Raw genomic sequence first — 20,758 nt, 5'->3', positions numbered from 1 at the left:
CGAAGGCGAACCCCCAGAGGAGCCCAAATTCTCATCGCTAGAACGCAAGCTGCGTGGCTGCGGTAACGGCAGACATCCTGGAATGTTGGCGGAATAAAAATGAGACAGGAAGCGGGCACGATTAGAGCGGAGAAGAACGCGCCCCGCTTCTTCGATAAAGGACCAATGCCGGACATAAGCCATCTCATGTAGGACGGGCCGGGCCTTGAAGGGACAGCGTCGGAAACATAAGCATACGCAGGTCGAGTCACCCAACGGGTCCCGTATCTGGCCGCCAACACGCATGAACGCCAATGCTGACATCGGCTGGGAGCTCGCAAAGCCCGTGGGCCTTGCAGGCGACAGAATGGTGAATTGGGGGAAATGATGCGGAACAGCATGGTTTGGAAAGCTCGAACGTACACAGACGAGTGAAGAAAAGACGAGAAGCGCTTACTGTCAGCCTATCAACTAAAGATACTTCAGCGCGCGCGCGTGCACACACACACACACACACACACACACACACGCACCAAAGAGAAACTTCCTTCGCGCAGTAACTCTACACTCTATATTCCAGTACTTCGCGCTTACATTATATGTCAGGCAACAGGCAAAATAGTAACTTGTGAGCAGGGCGAGAACGGGAGAAAAAGGGAAAAGAAAAATCTGAATATCTTCCCCACGTATAGGCTTGTGAGCCAGCCCATACAATAAGTATCATTCAGTCGTACAGAAGCAGATGATCAGAAGATATATTCGGGATGTGCGGTCTCTGGTTCCAAGTTATCAAAATTCACGCCCAGCTAGTGAATTGCATCTAGTCTTTCTATACAGCACCGCCGCCAAGATAGACAGGCGGCGCTGTATAGTCTAACACGTCTGTCTCTGATATGAAACAAGCTAGTCTTCTGTTTCAGCTCTATTCAATAGTTAATATCTTTGCTCTGAAACCAAGAGACGGTATTCCCTAAAGTTCAGTATTCACAGCGCGTTCACTTTTACGAAAAGATTACCCAACGAAAGCAAGCGCAGTATCACCAGGGCATATTATAGCTTTGTCCAAAATGAACGCCGAGGGGATTGATGTAGATCTTTAAAAAATGGGAAAACAAGGACATTCCGAACACCTCTTCTTGCGAAAAACAAATGATCACTCTAGACTACATGTATATACAGATATATATACATATATACGAGGCGTTAAGGGTTCTCAAAATAAACTAAATATTGCTTTACGGTTGGTTAAGTAACTGAACAAAAAAGGTTCTACCTACTTAGTTACGCTAATACCCCTGTCACACGAGCACTTTAAAGGCATTTGAAGAAAAAGACATCTCACACAAAGGAGTTGCATCCGCAGACACACGCCAAAGTTTAATCTCTTTTTCAGAAGCGGTCTTTTCCGAAACCGGAGATCACCGATCTCTTTTACGGCTGGAAAGGCGTAGCCTCCAACGCAGTGGGCACCAGTAATTATCATGCAATAAAGAAACGAAGCAAAAGTGCATTTTTATTTCAAGTGTACACATCACAAAAAAGGGTTTTGTCTTTCGTTGAACCTTAAGTAGGCGCAGTTTTGCACTTTTTGCACGGCACTCTCGTAAGCAGTTCGAAAATATCACGTGACGCTAACAGACGATGCAAATTCGCGCCATTTTCTGCGACCATGGCTACGGCGAGCGGTACCGACGAACAGCCTCCGGCACGCCAAAGAAAACCGCGGGTACAGTGGTCGGAGAGAGACACCTGGGCGTTAATCAAGTTATGGGAAGACAACCTGCCCTCGCTGCGTGCGCAGAAGCACAACGGAGGCGTTTACGATGGCATTGCACAAGCATTGACGAGCATGGGTGTACCTCGCACAAAGGCGCAAGTGCACAGCAAGATAGAGAACCTGGGACAGACCTACAGGTAAGACAAAGCACAGCAGTAAGCTGTGAGCGCTAAATTTACCTTGAAGCGGCTTCAGGCTGTGGTCGCAAGCTGCAAGCTCTCGTTTGTGGTGTCGCGACCTCAGCATCGAACGTTGTTTCCGTAGTAGGCAGCGACGGAACCCTAATCTAGCGGACGGAGCCGTAGTAACGAAGGTTTTAAGGCAGAGACCCTTCATTTCAGCTAGCGTCGAATTTTGCAGGGCTGAACTGCGCCCTGCACACACGAAAGTCGACGACGCGCTAAAGGCTGTTTCTGCAATTCCTTTACAGTGCGAGTCGGTCTGAGTAAACGCAAATTCGCCTTCACATGCGGCGAAGAATGACAACCCGCGCAGGTCGTCAATAGCATGATTTCGTTCGTCACAAGATAACGGGAACCTTAACTTATGGACAGGCGCATTTCACATTATATTGTACGCCTTCTCACGGCAACATATAATACGAAGCAGGAAGTCGTCTGCATGTTTTCATTTCTGCAGATGTGACTACGGTTTGCATTTTTCTCGGACCATGCGCAAGCGTTGTTCTCAGACAAGAAAACATGAGAAACTTTAAATTTTTTCGAGTAAAAAGGGTTACCTTCGCTTCTCAGGCTTTCTGTACCATCAAGTCGCGTTTGTATCTATCGGCAAACGTTTTGCTCTGTGTATATCTTTACATTTTGAGTATATAAAATTTTAGTTCTTTCGTTTTCTTATCCAGGAGCTGCCTGAAACACATGACAACAGGGTCATCACCGCCGAGCTGGCCATTCTTCTCCGAAGTCCATAGGTTTCTAGGATCCCTGCCTGTTCACGATACATCTTTAATGGAAGAGGCTGGGTGCAGCGAGAGCACAACAAGCAGCACTGCCTCCGTCGAAGAAGTAAGAAATGCATAGTGGAGACTATATATGCTTTATTACAGTCAACTAAATTTCAAGACATAATGTAGCATCAGCTGTGCTGCCAAGCCCATAATCTGCACAACCCTGCAGTGTAGCGGACTGCTCTTGTTAATACTGTGGTTCATTTCTGCTTGTGCTCACGCGCTGTTCATTTTGCAAGCTTGGCAGTGCGCTGTTTGGAGAATAAAAAAAATGCAGACTCTAAAATAAAAAAACGTGAATACATACACGCAAGGAGAGGCAGCTCTCTTGCAAGTAAAAACCCTGAACTAATTGTTTACCGCTTCACACATCAACTAATGTGGTCAATGTATTTCGGATCCCTTCTTCAAACGCAGCTGATCTTCGACATGCTTGATTCCGGCTCTGCTTCTTGTGAAGACGTCGCCGAAGATTGTTCACCTTCCGAGTCGCCAGTACAACAGGTTGAATCCAGGAACCTCGCAAGTGGCAGTTCCGAATGTGCCCGCAGGAAGAGAAGGCAACCGGCTGGCGACTTTCAAGAAAGGATGCTTGAGGAGCAGCGACGGCAGAGAGAGCAGTTTGCTGATGCGCACAAAATGGAAATGGATCTCCGTAAAGAGGGGCTCAAGTTGCAAGAGAAACTTGTAGATGCAATGTTGAAGTTTTTTAGTAAAAACTGACATGGTGTTCCACAATTGTTGCTGATTCTTGGGACTCTTGCGTTCAGTTCCTTCGCTTGTAATATTCCACAAGTGCTGTCCTGATGGCGGATGCATTTCCAATTTCAGCTTCTGTTCTGCGTGATGGCTGTGGAAATGTAGCATTGGACTGCTGCACCTCACTTAACCACTGTGGGTGGACACTGTCGTTGAAGTGCTCGCAAATGTTATTGAGCACGCAGCATGCTCGTATAGCCAAACGGGCATTGCCAACAGAACACTCCATTCTTTTCGCAATGAAACGGAACCGGGCCTTTAGCCTTCCGAATGCGTTTTCAACTATCCTCCTTGCTCCAGATAAATGACAGTTGAAATTCCTTTCAGCTTCACTGATGACAGTTCGGTGTCCAAATGGCTTCATGAGGTTTGGGGTTAGTGGAAATGCTTGATCGCATAATATTATCGGTGGGACTGCTGTGGTACCCACTGCGGCAACAGGTGCTTTGAAAAGGGGACTGTTGACAATCTTCGACAGCCGTGAAACACCAAACACATGTGCGTCGTGGCAGCGTCCTGGGGCACCGACATTGCAGTATCTGAATCGATACTTGTGGTCGACCAATGCTAGTAGGATAATACTGTGCCTGCAAGAAAAAACAAAGTGCAAAGTGAATAAAGGTTAGTGCAGCATGGCACTGCTGAGTTCACTGCCTTTAGTTACTGTGATGCGATTTTACAGTTTGCTTTTATTAATAGCTGTGAGTGCAGCTCGGATTACATTATTTCACATAATGCCACAACCGGTCGCTGTTAGCGTACTCTACATCGTATAGGAGTTGCAGTCCTGCGGAGAACTCTTTTCGTCGTCGCATTAAAATTGTCGCTGCTAAACACTGCAAGACTGCGAACCAAATTACGCGTTTTCTTAAGAGCTGCTGGTAAAATTGAATAACATTTTACTTAGCAATAAAATATGGGTCAGTCAGTTACTTTTTTTTACTACTATAAAAATGGGCCCAAACAGAACACTTACATGAAATAAGTTAAATCGTGGCCACTTACCAACCCTTGTAGTTGTAGTAGTCGGTGGCGTACTTCTTTGGAGGCGAAATAGGGAAATGGCAGCCATCAAGGGCACCGACAGCTTGAGGGAAATCGCACACGGCTTCGAACTCTTGGATGTGCCTAGGCATTTCCTCTTCAGTAATCATTCTGATCCAGTCACTTTCGAGCACAGAGACAACAGCTGCGCAAAACTCTCTGTAAATGACGTTGACGGATGAGCGCCCAACGCCGAAGAGGTTTGCCACAGTTCTATCTTCGGCAGAAGAGCACAATTTGTAGAGGCCAATGGCGACACGCTTTTCCGCAGTGATCGGGTCACGCATGTTGGTAACTTGTTTTTCGAGCACATGGCGCAGACTTTCCACGAGAAACCGGAACGTTGAGGGGTTCACTCGAAACGACTGCTTGAAGTTGTGGCCACCGAGGTGAGGCACAGTCTCCTCGAACCACTTTTCGTGGCGGATGAAAGCCCACGTCGATCGGTTGCAGACTCTCGTGGGAAGCGCCAAGGCATAAAATGTACACCCGTTGAGTAGCAACTGCCGCTTAATACGGTCTTTGACTGCCTTTGCGGCGTCTGCTTCGCTCTCTGCAGCAAGAATCCTTGCCAAAATGCATGCTATTTCGACTTTTTCCTTCGTGTCCGTGCAGTCCCCCATATTCTCGACCTCCATGTTGACTCCGATGTAAACAGTGGCCCAAGGTTGCTAGACGAACATGTAAAATTTGCTACTTCTGCGAAGACTCTTGAAGCTACCTTATTAAATCTTCTTTAATTTAACCTTTTCGAATAAACTGTATCTAAATTCACTAAAACAAGCATATTATAGTACGTTTCTAATTTCTATATTGAAATACGTTGGTTTATTCTAACTGGTTTTGTTTCAGAATCTAGCGCCATGCTTTCCATAGCGTGTTCGGAAGGAAACGATAAAAGGAGATCGCCCGCGCCGTGTGTCTGCAGCGCAACTCCTTTTAATTAGAGGTCTTTCAACTCGGTAAAGGACCGCTTAGGTAAAAGAGTTTTTGCGTGCTTGTGTGACAGAGGTATAAACCTACATTCTATTTCTTCAGAAGTGGAGAAACGAATAATCGCATTGAAAAATCGTAATCATATTATCGTAACCCTCGCATTGAAAAATCGTAATCATATTATCGTAACCGTCTAGGTGCGATAGGAAGAATCCCGACAGCTAATTAATTTCCGTGCTGTGACGTAGCGTAGGACTCTTGGCTAACTGTAAAAAAAATAAAAATAGCGAAGACGTGGATCAGTGAGCTTTGAAGCTAATGATTAAAGATTCCTACGCATGCAATGCAAACAGTGAACTTCAGCGGCCTCACTACCGGCGAAGCTGCTCGGCCTATCCGGCTACGAGCTCGTCCTGTCTCGACTTCTTTCGTTTCTCTATAGTCCATTCCGGCCCGCGCACGGATGCCGACAGCGGCAAGGTGGCGCCTGGCTGAGCGGTCTCATTAAACTGCGCCGACTTAACGCCCTTGAATCGTGACCTGCCTCTTAATTCGATTGCTCTAAGATAATTAGCGAGCACCGAAGCGTGCTGCGCTTGCATCGTGCACGCCTTTTTTGCAGAGCTCGTCCGAACGCGATTCGCGACGACACAGCAGCGGCTTCGCTGCAGCGATACGGCGTCACGAGTTGTGTGCGAGCAAACTCATGTAGGCAAAGCGACGTCTTTTACGTTACCGCGCTCTCTGCAACTGAGTAAAGTGGGCGCATCAATCAATCAATCAATCAATCAATCAATCAATCAATCAATCAATCAATCAATCAATCAATCAATCAATCAATCAATCAATCAATCAATAAAATGGTTTTATTTCCGGCATAACAGTTGGGGGTCACCCAGGCGATAAGCATGACAGCAGCTGCCGCATAAATAAATAAATATTTGATATCAAAATTATGAGCATCCTATTCGTTTATTGTTCACGCGGAATAAACATAGTAATATATATATATATATATATATATATATATATATATATATATATATATATATATATATATACACACTGGAGGACCTCTAGTATATACGCGGAACAGGGACCTCCTATTCAAATTTAATGAAGTAACACGTTAAAGAAAATGAAGCTAAAAAGTAAGGCTAGTATCAAGAACTAACATAACTAAAACGAAAAACAGATGCAGTAAGAAAATATAACTTGATATGGAACAGATCGTAAATGTGATAAACATGCAGAGCACATAAAGTGACATTGCCGTAATAATTCCGAGTAAGGCAACAATGGAAATACTTTATTTTTTAAACTGCCCACATACTAAGCAACAATCTTACGTTAGCCGATACGGAGCTCCAGGAGCGTCGAGAAGGAATAAATGAATTTTCCGTAATTAGAAGTTCCGTAACCAGCAAGAGGAAATTATTCGCAGATGCAGAGTTGCACTGTAATTTAAAAAAAACATAGTTGTCGAATAAAAATTACTGAAGGAACGTTTCACTGAAAGGATTTCGAAGCAAAGATCGCTATATTTACTTTAAATAGCATACGAATTGTGAGAACGCGACGTTTTCGCAAGAGTGACAACGCGCTGTATCTGCAGGCGAACAGAATGTAATAACGCGGACCGGCTGGAGTTGAACGTATTACAGTACAGCTGAATGGGTTGGATATGACGCAATGACACAATGCAGTATAGGTTAAGTGACTGCGAATGAAGGCATGACAAGGATGAAGCAAGGTTTTCGGGCTGATATACACGGGGCACGTAAATATCCGTGCGCTCCTGATTATGTCTCTGTCGGAATATCTCGCGGCAATTACGGGAAACTAAATGATAAATGTGCGCCACGGAGATAACTGAATTAAAATATTGGTTCAAAGTATACTTGACCAGTCTAAACTGATGTACATTCTTGACGTTCAAGAGTGTCTTCTTCGAGTAATACTTTGGCGTGTCGCAATTCACAGCTCGAAGACGAAATGCACCGACGACAGATGACGTCACGAGGTCCCAGCTGACCATCCGGCCGAAGGAGCCCGTGGAAACGCGGCGTCGATACATCGCCACCAGAAAAGACTGAGAAGCTCAGAAGATTTGTTCGAAGCGGTCGCTATAACCGGTGGTTTCAATCATCGGCGCACGCTGAAGGTGACGTCAGCGAACACCACCAACGACCTCGGAATGGGGCCTCTGGCTATATCGACATGCAGCTCGAGAAAATGGGATGACAGGAACGCGCAATCACTCTCTCACCACTATATATACTGGAGCGCACGCATACACGAATTTGTAGTATTTCTCTCGCGTGCGTTAACAAAAGTTACGGCCCAGCATTGGCTCCTAGTCGGCCCTAGAGTTCGTTCGTAAAAGGAAGAGCCCGCCTATGACATTTATTCGAGACAGTTCTATCTAGCTTACGCAACAACACCGTATTATATTATAGTCACCTATGACGGCGGCTACAGTGGCGCAAATATTCCAAGAAAACCCAGAACCACTTCCATTCCTAAGACCTGCATGCACCTACCCTCAAGCTGACATTCACCGATTGTCAACGGCACACTCCCTAATTAAATCAGAAAACGAAACAGAAAGCAACAAATAAATGAAGAAAGCAAATGAAGAATGGGACGAGACAGGAGAGTAATCATCACACCTTGCTGGTGAAGCAGCGCACTGACAGGGACACAGTGACGACACACAAGAAAAGACGACACTTTCGTCTTTCTTGTGTGTTTTCACTGTGTCCGTGTCAGTGCGCTGCTTCACCAGCAAGGTATGATGGTTAATCAGCAACTAGCCCAACTTTTCACATTACTGAAGGAGAGTAATCATATAAATAAAGGAATATATATATATATATATATATATATATATATATATATATATATATCCGAAGAAAACTGTCCTTCGGGTATAGATAACGTGATCTTGCGCGCAAGCATCCGCCTTCCGTGTTTAAAGGGCGGGCGTCGTCCTCGCTTTCACATAAAGCAAGGGCAGCCTGAGCCCGTCAAATATTTTACTCGCGCCCTGCCGGTGCGTGCTGTCCGTCACGCCCGTCCACGTCAGAGCAAATTGTGCCTTTCTGAGCCAGAACACATCCAGCAAGGCACACGAGCAAACGGGCGCATCCCGTCGTGAGGTACCGGGGCAACACGCCACAGCTCCACCTAAAACAGCGCAGACCTGCAACGCCGGTGCTTTCGGGGCACAAGTCAGGGACCGCGCACAGGAACAGTGAGGCCGGGTCCGTTCTCGCAAACCTCCACATTTTGACCACGACATATATAGCCTACGTCCTTACAAGATAGCGAGAGAGATGAAAAATTCGGTCAGAATCCCTCTCGCAATGACTGTCGACGTTAACGCGACTAGCATTCGAGCAATATAGCGACACAAGGTATTGCAGTCGCCAAAACGTGACACGTTATGTGCCGTGTCCCGCAGCCGGGCTTTTTTCTCTCTCTCGAGCTTGATGATGATGCTGATTTATTGGAATCCCCTTTAACACGGGGCGGTGACAGTCACCTAGCCTGCTTGATTTAATCCCATATGCTAAACATGCTTTTCATTCTAGCATTTTTCTATACATCTCCTTAATCTTTTCTTTCTGCCTCAAAGCTTTTCTATCTACCTTGTACCGCTACCCCGTACTCGTTACCCATGCCTGTAATAAAGCCCCTCCATACACGTTTCCGCTAACCGGGTTTGCAGGGTTTGCAGGGGCTTTAGCCTGTAACGGATCCAGCCGCTGGACATGCAACGCCATCCGGTGGCGCGCGCGCGAGGTCTGCCTCTTTTTGCATGACCTTCGAGAGTGCATTCGTGGCAGGCCGTTGCGCCTGAGCAGTGTACCGCAGTCGGACTCCTCTCTCACTCTTTTTTTTTTCCCTCAGGACACGCTGCACCACGTAGTGGCGCGAGCGAAACCGCGCAAAGTCTTGTCTACTCTTTCGTGGCCTTCGAGATGCGTGACCGGCCTTTGCGTCGTTATCCTGAGGTTTAAATGGGCCTGTTAGATACAGAAAAGGTGCACGGCACTACAGACGAAAAGATGTAGGTGGTGCCAGTTCGGGGTGCCGGGCCGCACCCACTCACTGCAAGGTTCAAGTGCGCAATTTCCCGCGGTGTCCACCCTGCCTTGTTCAATGGAGCACGGGGCTGCAGGGTGCACCGTTGCACCTCGGGGAATCGAAGGTCTAGGTGCAGCGCACCGTTAATAGTATGTGCCGAAGGTGCAGAGAAACTGGGCTGCATCGAACAAACCTAATAAGCTTATTTATGAATCGAATAAATTCGATTCATATTTTTCGATTCATATTCGTTTATTCGATTCAACCAATCCCTCGCGGCGCAGCGCTGAAACGCCGGGCTGCTGCTCCTCTTGAGGAAACCGTGTTACGGTGACGCGATTTCGCCCAGAACCTGACGAATTGGAAATGTTTTTCTTTTTCTACTAAAGAGCGGCGTTAGGAGGCTATATAGATACACCCAACGTGGTTAAAGTATGCCCAGAATGCCATTCCCAATAAAAAGAGAGAGTTGGGCGAGAGAAATAGAAAACGAGAAATTGAATACCGTGATGGCACGTGCACAGCCTTCGCACGTAATTCGTACGTAACACCGCTTTCGGGGCAATTTGCTCAGCCACCCGATTCGAAGTTTAAGCGCGACCGCGCTGCGCCCACGCTCGAGCACGCCGGTGTCGCGGTTCTGCTCGAGTAGCTTCTCTATGACGCCGCGCTCCAGCGCACGTAAATTACAGCAAAACCGCTCGCCTATCTCATTTTTCTTTGCTTTCTTTTTTTTTCATTTATCCACCGCCAGCGACAGCGCCACACGAACAAAACACGTGCGCGCACTCTAGCACGCGTGCAGAGAGGAAAGAGAGACAGAGATAGAGAGGGGGTGGGAGAGGGAAACGAGTGCAACTCTGGCGTGCAGAACCGCACAAAAAATGCCTCACTGGACTAACACTGCGACCGCCAAAGGCGGGGGGCGGGGGTGGGGGAGGGACGCACAATCCGGAGGCCGGCGGCGCGGCAAATCTCGGTGCAGTGTAGCTTTGCGCAAAAGCTTACGGACGCCACCCGAGAGAGCGGCGATAGCGCGGGTACCGGGCGCACTCCCGAGAACACGAAGAGGAGCGAGCACCCGGGCTCACCGGTGGTCTCGCACGGTCGCGCGGCAGCCCGAGCACAAACACACTCTCGTCGGCGGCCCGCGGAGACGACGAATAGCGGCGCGCGCCTCTCCGCAAATATGTCAGGCGGAGAGCAGACGGACGAGGCCGGGGAGAGGGCATGGGGCGCTGTTTATCCAGCCACATATCCGCACCGCCGCTGATGCCGCGCGCCGCTCCAGCCGCTCTTCCACGCCGGCTAACGCTGCGCTGGCTGAGCCCGTTATTGGCGACGTCGTCACGTCGGCAATCGCCCCCCCCCCCTCGCGTGCACTGCATTGCGCGAGGCTACACACCGCTGCCGAGCTTTATTTGCTGGCAGGCGGCAGCGTTCTGAACCCCGCCTGCAATTATCCTTCTCCAGTGACAGCAGCCAGGTGGAGACAGCGCTCCCTGTTATTCTCTCGTCGTCAGCGAAAAACCTTGCAGACCCTCGGAAGAGTTACAGCTATAGCTTCGGCTCAGTAGCAGAAGTCAAATCAGGGAAACACTCGGCGCGGTCTTGAGGACGGTTCGAGGACGACAGCGGCAGACCCGTGTAGTGTTCAATTTCGGTTCGGATGACTTGGGTTCAACTTATATTGTATCGTGAATCGTGCCTCCCTGACAGTTCATTCATTTGATTCATTCACGATAGCGTTCGTTCCTCACACTGTTCATTCGTTCCTTCGCGTTCAAAGTCTACATGATTACTCCCTTACTTTCCTGAAACCGTCAAGTGAAATTAATTGCAGCTTCTCTTCCCATCATACACTGGGTAAAACCTACCCGACTTTACTTCCGACAAGAACGTATTGAAACTAAGGTGCAGGAAGAAAAATGTATTCCAAGAGACCTCATTTATGCGCGCCTTCGTCACGGAGCATCACAGTCGCAGCAGACCCCGGTTCAAATCAGTCGTGGGTCTAAAATATTTTTTTTCAATTACTTCTACGAAAGCAACATGATAATAATGGCTATTGCGAATTCTTGCACGAAATGTGGCTCAAGTACGCCCTTACCGACTGTCGCTATAAAGGTGATTCGTAAATTCTGCACAAGACATGTTAAAAGCTTCAGGTTTAGTACAAAGACTATGAGAAGTAATGCGTTATAAATGCAAAAGTCCGAACGGATTACGCATGTAAGCAGAAACGCATTGCCATCGTGCTGTTATTGTGCTTATAGAGATTTGTTGTAAGGGTTGGGGGTCGGGCATGAAATAGCTAGCAGCTGGCCCATGCCATCGTCCAACTCATCCACGCTGATGACGTTGTTGAAGGGAAGGACTTGTTCTCATCGAGAACGAGGAATACGGTATTTACATTATCTATATGAGAACGTTGCAGTTCATCAGCCTAGCATGACTGAAAGAGAATGCACACCCAGCAGCCACGCCACGGTTGCTTATAAACACTCTGTCCTCCCTAGATCCCTAGGTCAGGGAAAAGGCCGTTGAACCGCCGACCGATTCGGAGCGTCCAAAGTCATCGTAGCCGACCGGCCTTTGAGGGGGAGGTTTTACACACTCGATTCCGCACAGGTTTCACTGACCACACCAAGATGAGAGGGTCTTCGCAGACACGGCTCTTGCCCTGAGCAGGCGCCTCTTGGTCGCAGAGTTGACCCGCAGACAGTGGCCGCCACGTCTGTCCATTGACTGACGACTTCAAAGACCCGTGAGACGGCGCCGCAAAACACCTCCTTCGAGGAGTTCCCCTGCTCCAAACAAACCGTGACGGTGACGGCGAACCCACTAACAATACTTGGTCCACCGACTGCGTCTAGACATCCCGGCGCCGCTCGCTTGGGGACGCGACGTAGTGTCGTCCTTACAAAGCGAGTCGCCGCAGCAGACATGCCGGCGCCATTGGGTTGTTGACAAGGCGCATTCTTGTTTTTACAAAGCGAGTCATCGCAGCGGGCCGGGCAGAGTTCGACGGTCGCTTCCCCGAAAATTGCCAGCCCCCGCAGGTCAGACGTAACAGTGTCCAAATCCACGCCCCAGTGACGGCTGCCTCCGGGTAAAAAAACAAATGCCGAAGGCTATCATTTCGCGAAGTTCACGGGCCGAAAGTCATTGCGGAGCGGGAAACATGTCATGACCGCTGTATTTCACAAATAATCTATTGCTTAAAAAATCGGAACGATAAAGAGTACTAGAGAAATATAAAAAAAAAGTATCAAGCCACAAGAACGAAGATTAGACAAATCCATGTCCTAGCCATCATTCCCATGGTAGCTGAACAATTGAAGCGCCGAAGTTCCCTCTAGTAATTTTTTTTTTTTAGGCAAAGCGTAGCCTCCAATATCGAACCGAGCAAAGGTGCACTGCTGCGCTCTCGGGGGCCAAGGTTTAAGGCGGCCGACAGCCTCGCAAGCGCTCACACACGCTGCGCGGTATTAGCGTGCACGGGCGCTGTGCGCAGAGATCGCCGCATTCGGGTCACGTGCGCCATAGAGGCCGACAACCGCCGGACCGGAGCCGCGGCCGCCCCCACCACAGCGAGAAAAAAGAAAAGGGGGGGGGGGGGGGGACACGGACGAGAAGCCACCGTGCTGCACCAAGGCGGTTCACCACATCATCGCGGCCTGTTGCGGCGCACAAGTGGAAGAGGAGGAGGAGGAGGAGGACCGGGGCTACTGAACGCGTGGGTCGCAGGGCCTCGACCGCGACACTCGTATGTCTAAGCGGCGGCACGAGACACGCGGAGGGTAAAAAAAAAAAAAAATGCAGCCTCGGCGAAAGTGGCTGAGAAGCACCGAGAGGCCTCGAATGGTGGTTTTATAGACGGCACAAAGCAGTCGACTCATGTTTTTTTTTTCTTTCATAAAACGTACAAAATATGGACAGGAAGGCATCTGTATACGGCCGGCTGTCCAAAGAATGTGAAATACGTTACTGAAACAAGAATAACAATAATTAAAGAAGGAAACACGCACTAAGAAGTTTGCCGTTGTTGTTTCATAGAGATAAAAATTTACGGAAGAGTAGTCGCCGTCTGCTGGCGGTGGTTACTCACTTTAGTTTGATCCATAACATGCTATAAAAAATAAAGTACAAATTCTTGCAGTAGGTAATCTTTAACCATAGGAACGTGTAACACACTGAGAGCCAAAGTATTTCGAAACGTTATCGTGGCACAAAGTTGTCGTTGTTGTTGGAGAAGTTCTTGTTAGCCACTAGGTCATACGCGCACTGCTTTGTTTACGCGATCTTTCTTCCTCGTCTTTCTTTCTGCCGACATAGTGCACCTGCCTGTGTAAGGTTCATTCTCCTTGAACCATACAGCTTTTGCCGAATATTCCTCGTTGCTCCCTGGTGTTCCCCTTTTTTTCATTGCTTTCGCCTTTGACGCTAATAACCAGAGCTATAGCTTGCCGGGCGTTAGGCTTGGGCTAACTTCTCTAGCTCTCATTAGTCTCTTTCTCTCTCTCTCCAGGAACAACAGCGGCGCGGTGGCGAGAGAACAGGGCCGACGCGAAGCTAGACAGGCCGGAACTTTCCGCCACTCCTGGCAAATGTGCCCAAGCCAGGCCATACCGCTTCCGAACAAACAAGCCGACGGAAACCGCTCCGGGGCAGAGGAACGGAGCACGAAATTACGCCGACCTCGCAATCCCGCCATAACTCTCCCGCCGCTAACGGATGCTTCCCCGCACCAACGCCGTGCCGCGCAGAAAAACACACGGGACGCGCATCAGCCACCAAACTAAAATGGTACAAAACAGGAAGGGGGAGGGGGGAAGGGGGAGAGGGGGCTTCTTAACGGCCCTCTCCTGATCACCGCATGCACGACGCCGACTGAGTGCAAGCCTCACAGATATACTTCAAATGGGCACTAGAGACGAACACTCATTTAGTGTGGACTAATAAAATATAGTTTCATATTTTCGTTAATTTACCGGTAACAGGTTAGCGCCGGAATCCCCGCCCTTTACGTAAATACCATGTCGCGGACTTCAAGCTAGTGCGCGTGTGCGTGGTTGAGCCCTTGTGGCTAAGTAAATATTCTCGAAAGTTGCCAAGTGTAAAACTACCCCGACCGATGACTCAGTTCTGACGCGCGTACTCAGACACTCAGATGACACGCGTGCACGGTCACCCCAGGCGGCTCCCACGCAAAGGGCGCCTCGTGAACTCCAGGAAGCAGAGAGAGAGACAAGCGCGCTTTTCGAAACGCAGTTTTATTACACTTTTACTCTGACTGAACACAGTACACAATGTCGCAAAACACGGGGTTCGAAGCAGAGAAAAACGCCTGCGGTCAGCAAAGGGGTCGGACCTGCGAAAGAGGAGGGGGGCGGGGCTGCAGGCATACGAAAAGTCCTTGCGGGACTGTCTCCAGAATGGCTTTAAGTCGCCTGTCTTTTCTTTCCCCTTTTTTTTCCTGCAGAAGGCTGGTGCTGACGGCATTCGCTGCCTATCGTGAGTTCAGCTTCTAGCTCCCTTAGAACACAATGTAGCCCACCTTTGCCGATAAAGAGTTACCTAGGCTTGAGCAGACCGCGTTTTAACAAAATCCACGGCGCGACGGCGACACTGGTGCGGGAACTTGAAGGCGGCGTCGCCAAGAGTCTTTTGTTCTAGAATCTCTTTGGACTTAAGAACAAAGAACGACACCCGACGCAAAGGTGACATTTTCTTCTTGGTATCGTACAAGGGTTAGTTATTATTACAGCTAAACTTATTCTTTCTCTGCCTTCTAAGATTGCCGCTACTTGGGCGAGATGGTAATTCACACTGTGCTCAGATGCGCTTAAGAAGACAAGGACAGAGTAGGGCACACCTTGTTAGCATGTGTCTTAGTGTGCCCGATTCCACTCTTATCTTCTAAGCACACCCCAGCACAGTACTCGGAGATATTCAGCACAAAAATAACAAACGTTTATGTTGCCGTTGCCCCACGGCTAACGCTTTCACTCTCTCGGCTGCAATAAATAAATAAACAAATAATGATGAAATTCTTATTGTACGCAACAACGAGCTCGAAGTAGAGCTAATAGAGAAGAAGCCTCATGGTTCAAATATGCGTATTAATTCTGACCACTGTTATGATTGGGGGTTCAATCCCATCGCTCGTGATCCGTTGTCAAGATTGGAGTCGGGCATAAATTAGAAAGTAGCTGGCCCATGCCGTCGTCCAAATTATCCACGCTGAGGACGTTGATGAAGGGAAGGACTGCTTCTCATCGAGAACGAGGAATATGGGTTTATTTACACTATTTATATCAGTCTAACATGACTGTTTCAGAAAGTACATCAGTCTAACATGACTGCTTGAGAGAGAGTGTCCTGAGCAGCCGCACAACAGCGGTTTTTAAACACTCGGTCCTCCCCCGATATCCAGGTGACGGAAACGGCCGTCCAAACACCATAGGCGAGTTGACCAGGCACCGTAGGGGAGACGAAGCACCGTAGGGGAGACGACCCGGCACCGTAGGGGGATTTATTCCCCGAACTGCAGCGAGCCCGCCGGCCGCCCATTGTCTGGCGTCTTGGTCGGCGCGTGGGAAGGGGTGTCAGTAGACGTTCCCGCGGCTCACTAACAATAGTTGGTCCGCCGAGCCCGTTTAGTTACAATGGCGATTTCGTCAAACTCGGCTCCAGTGACGGAGAGTCGAGGACGCACTTGTTGTTCACACATAGTCGACTTAGTCACGCCGTGGCTAGAGGTGCGCGGCGACGCTCCCGGAATGTTGCCTCCACAGTCGCAACTGGTTGGCAAAACTTGCACTACAGCTGGCTGTTCTTAATACCACGTGGTGCGCACCGAAGTATTCGTCACGAAATTTGGGCAGCTATACGTTAGTAAAGTTTATTTCACGCCGTTTTCACGTAGTCCTTCTTGTTTTGCTCCATCACACTATGTCGCCAAGAGAGAAAACTTCATTTGTCCCCATCATCGATTGCATCTTACCACTTTAACTGTAAGGGTGTTAGCCATGGGAACGAACCGAACACTCTAAAAAAGTACTTAATGTGCAGCGCCCAATCGCGAGAGCCTTTCGCTTCTTTTCCCCGAAACCAGCAGTCAGCTCTCGGTGCTGATTCGCTAATGTAGGTGAATTTCACAGTTCGTTAAACAAGGGACGCCCGCAGAAACAACCCACGCACGCACGCACGCACACATGCACGCAAAGTACGAGCGTATACAGTCAGCCACAAAACTTTAGGAACCACGGGATCTGAGAAAACGTTTCAATTTTCGGGCAGCCTGTAACAGTAGCCAGTAAAACCACTCAGCGCAAAGTCGTTCGCAAGCACTGGAAGAGGCTGCAAATACGAGGCTGCGCTGTGAGGCTGCGGAGACATGCAGCTTTCTTCTTTCTTTTTTTTTTTTTTCAGATACCGTGGTCCGCAACCTTTCGTGGCAGACGGTGCGTAAGAGTTCTGCGACCTAGATTCTTACTTTTTTTGCGGTGTCCCTCTTCGAGTACACCGTAATGCAACTACAATTAAGCCAGGCCAACCAGCCCGAATTTCCGTTTCACCAGACGGGCTGTAGTGGCACAAGCCCTGCGGCCTTCGGCACGCTGCTCGGTATACAGTTGGCGAGGCGCAGCAGAGATCTTCCGCGCGAGTACTGTGCACACGTACGAGCGCAACAACCATACAAGTAAACCTGACCAAGAGGCCGCCTCGCTGGCCGGCTTATCGCACCTCGGCCAGAGAGAGGCCGGCCGCGTGGAGCGCACGCGCAACTTGTTTATCCCCGGGCCGAACATGAGGAAGAAAAAGGCATCGGGCCGTACTGGCGAGCTGGCCCAACGCCGCCGGGTTTGCGCAACCAACGCGAGAACTCTTGGCGCAGGAAGGGGGGGGGGGCGTGTTAGCGGAAGGGGGGGGGGACGAGTCCACGGGCCACGATGGCCGCCGTCCGACCGGCGCCCCGCTGAGGTCACAAAAGACTCGTCTCCGCGCCACCGTCCAAGAGTGCGGTTTCCGTGAGCGAATTAACGGCAGCGAAATGCGTGCATGCGCTCGCGAATTCGTTAGGGCTGCACGAGTGTTCGTAACTTTCGAAATATAACGAACGAAACAGCCACCATTCGTAAGTACGAATACTTTCGGAAATGTTTTCGGACGTTTCCGTGTCTTCAACTGTGCGCAGTCAAACACTACATTTGAGCAAAACTAGAGAGCAAAAGCGATAAAGTACGGAGTTATTGAGTGGTTTCCCGATGTTCGAATACATTAGCGCAAGAAAAAAAGAATGCAAGTGTTAACAAAGGAGATCCAAAAGCAAAACTGTCGTGCAAGGGGTGCCCCTCTTGTAAATCATCAAAATATACGAGCGGAGAGCACAAGAACTGTAATACATATACATATATATATATATATATATATATATATATATATATATATATATATATATATATATATATATATGGTGTGTGTGTGTGTGTGTGTGTGTGTTAAAAAAAAGTGAAAGCATTAAAAAAACAGTCAGAAATTAGGCCAAAGCTTCGCTCTAGCTGAGTTTATTCTGAAAGAGCGCGTGCTCACCGCCTGAAACAGGGCCCAAATATTTTCTGTACAGTACATACAGTATGTACAGCCCAAACTATACGCACGCGCGCACGCATGCTCGCTGGCTGAGGACGCCGGAGGCCAGGCACGCAAAATCCGAGACGACCGCGACCTCACTCCCATCACACGACCACCGAAATATTCTCGCTCCAGGTTCCCACTGCTGAATATAAAACGTTATGCGGCACAGAATTCTCGCTGGGGGTAAATAGGGAACGTGCAGGGTGGCGTTACTGGCGGGACAAAGATTCAGCGCAATTCCCCCTTTCCATTTCCATCTTTATTGCAGATCTTTTGTTTGTTTTCTCCTCCCCCCCCTTTTTTTTTTCTTTGAGCTTATTCAGTGGAAATTACTCAGTTCAAGCCGAACCTTTCACTACCGAACTTTTCTCCATGCATATACACGGAGTGCGTTTTACGTTTCCACCGAGTTTGCGCACTGGCGCAGTAATAGAAAGACCGAAACACAGTAGGGGTGTGTTTCAATTCTCGCCAGCACTGAAACCAGTCTACTTTGACGGCTACGAGAACAGCGTCAGAATCTGAGTACAGCGTGGAACGAAAACGGAAGGTATATCTGTTATTTGGCACTGTCTCGCGTGAATAAAACTTGCCTAAAAACGAAAAAAGGAAAGAAAAAAAGTGAAAAAAAAAAATACGGTGACGATCAATCGCTGTATCTTAATACCTTGCGCGCGCGAACAAAAAAAAGAAAGACAATGCAGATCCCAAGCCATCCAGGAGTATATGTTAATGCGACGCATTCGGCCGCACAATGCATGGATGTGATTCAATGTTTCAGTCTTCGTTTCCTGTGTACTGCGTAGCGTCCGTCTGGTTGCTGTGTCGACATTTTGCTCACCAGTAGCGTGACGACGTGTTGGCACTCATCCTTTTGATTTCGTTTATTTGCCCTAAAAACGCACCTTGTTCAGGGACACATACGTTGTGTATTGAAGACAATTTACCTTCAGATGCCGCACACAAGCTGCAAATAAACTTGTCCTATGAAGAAAAAAAAAGGGGGGGAGGACACTTAAGCTTCACCTGTAAAGGTGGAACGCGACAGCATTCAAAGATCCCTGCGTGCTTCTCACGTTTCCCGGCAACTGCAGCTTATGTGACCGTAATGTTTACCGGGAAACACTGGCGGTGAACGCTCTGCACTGTTAAGAACGGCCCAGCTGAAGTGCAAGTGTTGCCAGCCAGTTGCGACGACGGCGGCGTCAACTTTGAAGGAACGCCACCGTTACGCTCTAGCCTCATCGCTGTTGTGACTGAATGCGTTCGGCGGGCCAACTATTGTTACCGAACCCACCAACGCCGCCCTGTTCTGCTATGAGTGGGTGACTTGCCGCGGGAACGTGGACGGAGGCCCCTTCCCACGCGCCGACAAATACGCAAGACAATGGCTACCCGGTATTAGATTCCTCGGACGATCTCGCCGCTGCCGCCATTTGTAAGATTTGGAAGTCGGGCTTGTAGGACGATCAGAGGAACTTGGGGCTACAGGACTAGGCGAGCAGGATTTATTTACAGTATTTACAGTTGAACATGGATACATTTACACAGTCTAGCGTGACTCCCAAATGGAGCCCGCAAGACGAAGCATACAGCAATCGAGCACACAGCTCACGAGTACATTTCGAGCACGACAACGAGCACACACTAGCAGCCGACAACCGCCACTTATAACCACTCCATTCGAAGTCATCGTTCGACGTCAGCGTTCGACGTCAGCGTTCGACGTCAGCGTTCGACGTCATCGTAGAAAGTCCCCGTGGTCGCCTTTGGGAGATGGGGGTAGGGATTTTACCCACACACATGCCGCACGGGTTCCAGTGCTCTCTCCGAGGGCAGACGACGTTTGCAGCGCGGTCGTCGTGGTATCCATTGTCCCGCGTCCCCGTAGGCAGGTGGTCACGCCCGACCCCAGTCGGCGTCTCTAAATTCCAGGGCGAACCTCGCACAGCAGCCTCCGCCGCTGCACATTGTCTGGTGTCTCTAAAAGCGCATGGGGAGGTTCCGCCAATTACCTCCCCTCGAGAACTCTCCTGAGCTGACCGCCGCCGCGTGGCTGCCGGTTGTCCACAGTGCTCTGAAGTAGGTTCATGGTTGGTTAGCGCTGTCCTCACTGGTTTTCTGAAGGGCGCCACCACCCCGGATCGGCCGACACACCTGCAAAGGGCTGAAATAGCTGCAGGCCGATCCTAACACCGGCCGCGCTGCGGGGGTAAGCCCCGAGTTCTACGAAGTCCGTGTGACGTCGGTTCCGGACTATGAACCCGTGTGTGTGTGTGTGTGTGTGTGTGTGTGTGTGTGTGTGTGTGTGTGTGTGTGTGTGTGTGTGTGTGTGTGTGTGTGTGTGTGTGTGTGTGTGTGTGTGTGTGTGTGTGTGTGTGTGTGTGTGTGTGTGTGTGTGTAAGTCGTCCCGCGGAGAGGCGGCGTGTTTACGATGACTGGACGAACGTTTCCGCCACCTTGGAATCGAGGGGGGGGGACCGAGTGTTTATAAAACGCTGTTGTGCGGATGCTCGACACTCTCTCTAGCAGTCATGTTAGACTGATACACACTCTCTCTA

The 20,758-nt window shown here is 49.2% G+C and overlaps 2 protein-coding genes across 3 annotated transcripts in view; one reads left to right on the top strand and one right to left on the bottom strand.

Annotated features, from left to right (window-relative positions):
* LOC142579020 (uncharacterized) overlaps positions 1-20,758 on the bottom strand; it is a 445,280-nt gene that overhangs the window by 274,202 nt on the left and 150,320 nt on the right. The window lies entirely within an intron of this gene.
* LOC142579019 (uncharacterized) lies at positions 1,297-3,461 on the top strand. Its single transcript, XM_075688797.1, has 3 exons — positions 1,297-1,893; positions 2,619-2,781; positions 3,141-3,461. Exons 1-3 carry the CDS (start codon positions 1,649-1,651, stop codon positions 3,444-3,446), a joined length of 714 nt encoding a protein of 237 aa, XP_075544912.1. The 5' UTR covers positions 1,297-1,648; the 3' UTR covers positions 3,447-3,461.

The sequence above is a fragment of the Dermacentor variabilis genome, chromosome 4, assembly GCF_050947875.1.
Source record: "Dermacentor variabilis isolate Ectoservices chromosome 4, ASM5094787v1, whole genome shotgun sequence".
NCBI lineage: Eukaryota > Metazoa > Arthropoda > Arachnida > Ixodida > Ixodidae > Dermacentor > Dermacentor variabilis.
This window is presented reverse-complemented; position numbering and strand designations above follow the sequence as displayed.

Coding starts and splice junctions, on each gene's coding strand:
- LOC142579019 (XM_075688797.1), top strand. CDS start 1,649: ATGGCTACGGCGAGCGGTACCGACGAACAGCCTCCGGCACGCCAAAGA. Junction 1,894..2,618: donor AACCTGGGACAGACCTACAG/GTAAGACAAAGC, acceptor TTTCTTATCCAG/GAGCTGCCTGAAACACATGA. Junction 2,782..3,140: donor GCACTGCCTCCGTCGAAGAA/GTAAGAAATGCA, acceptor CTTCAAACGCAG/CTGATCTTCGACATGCTTGA.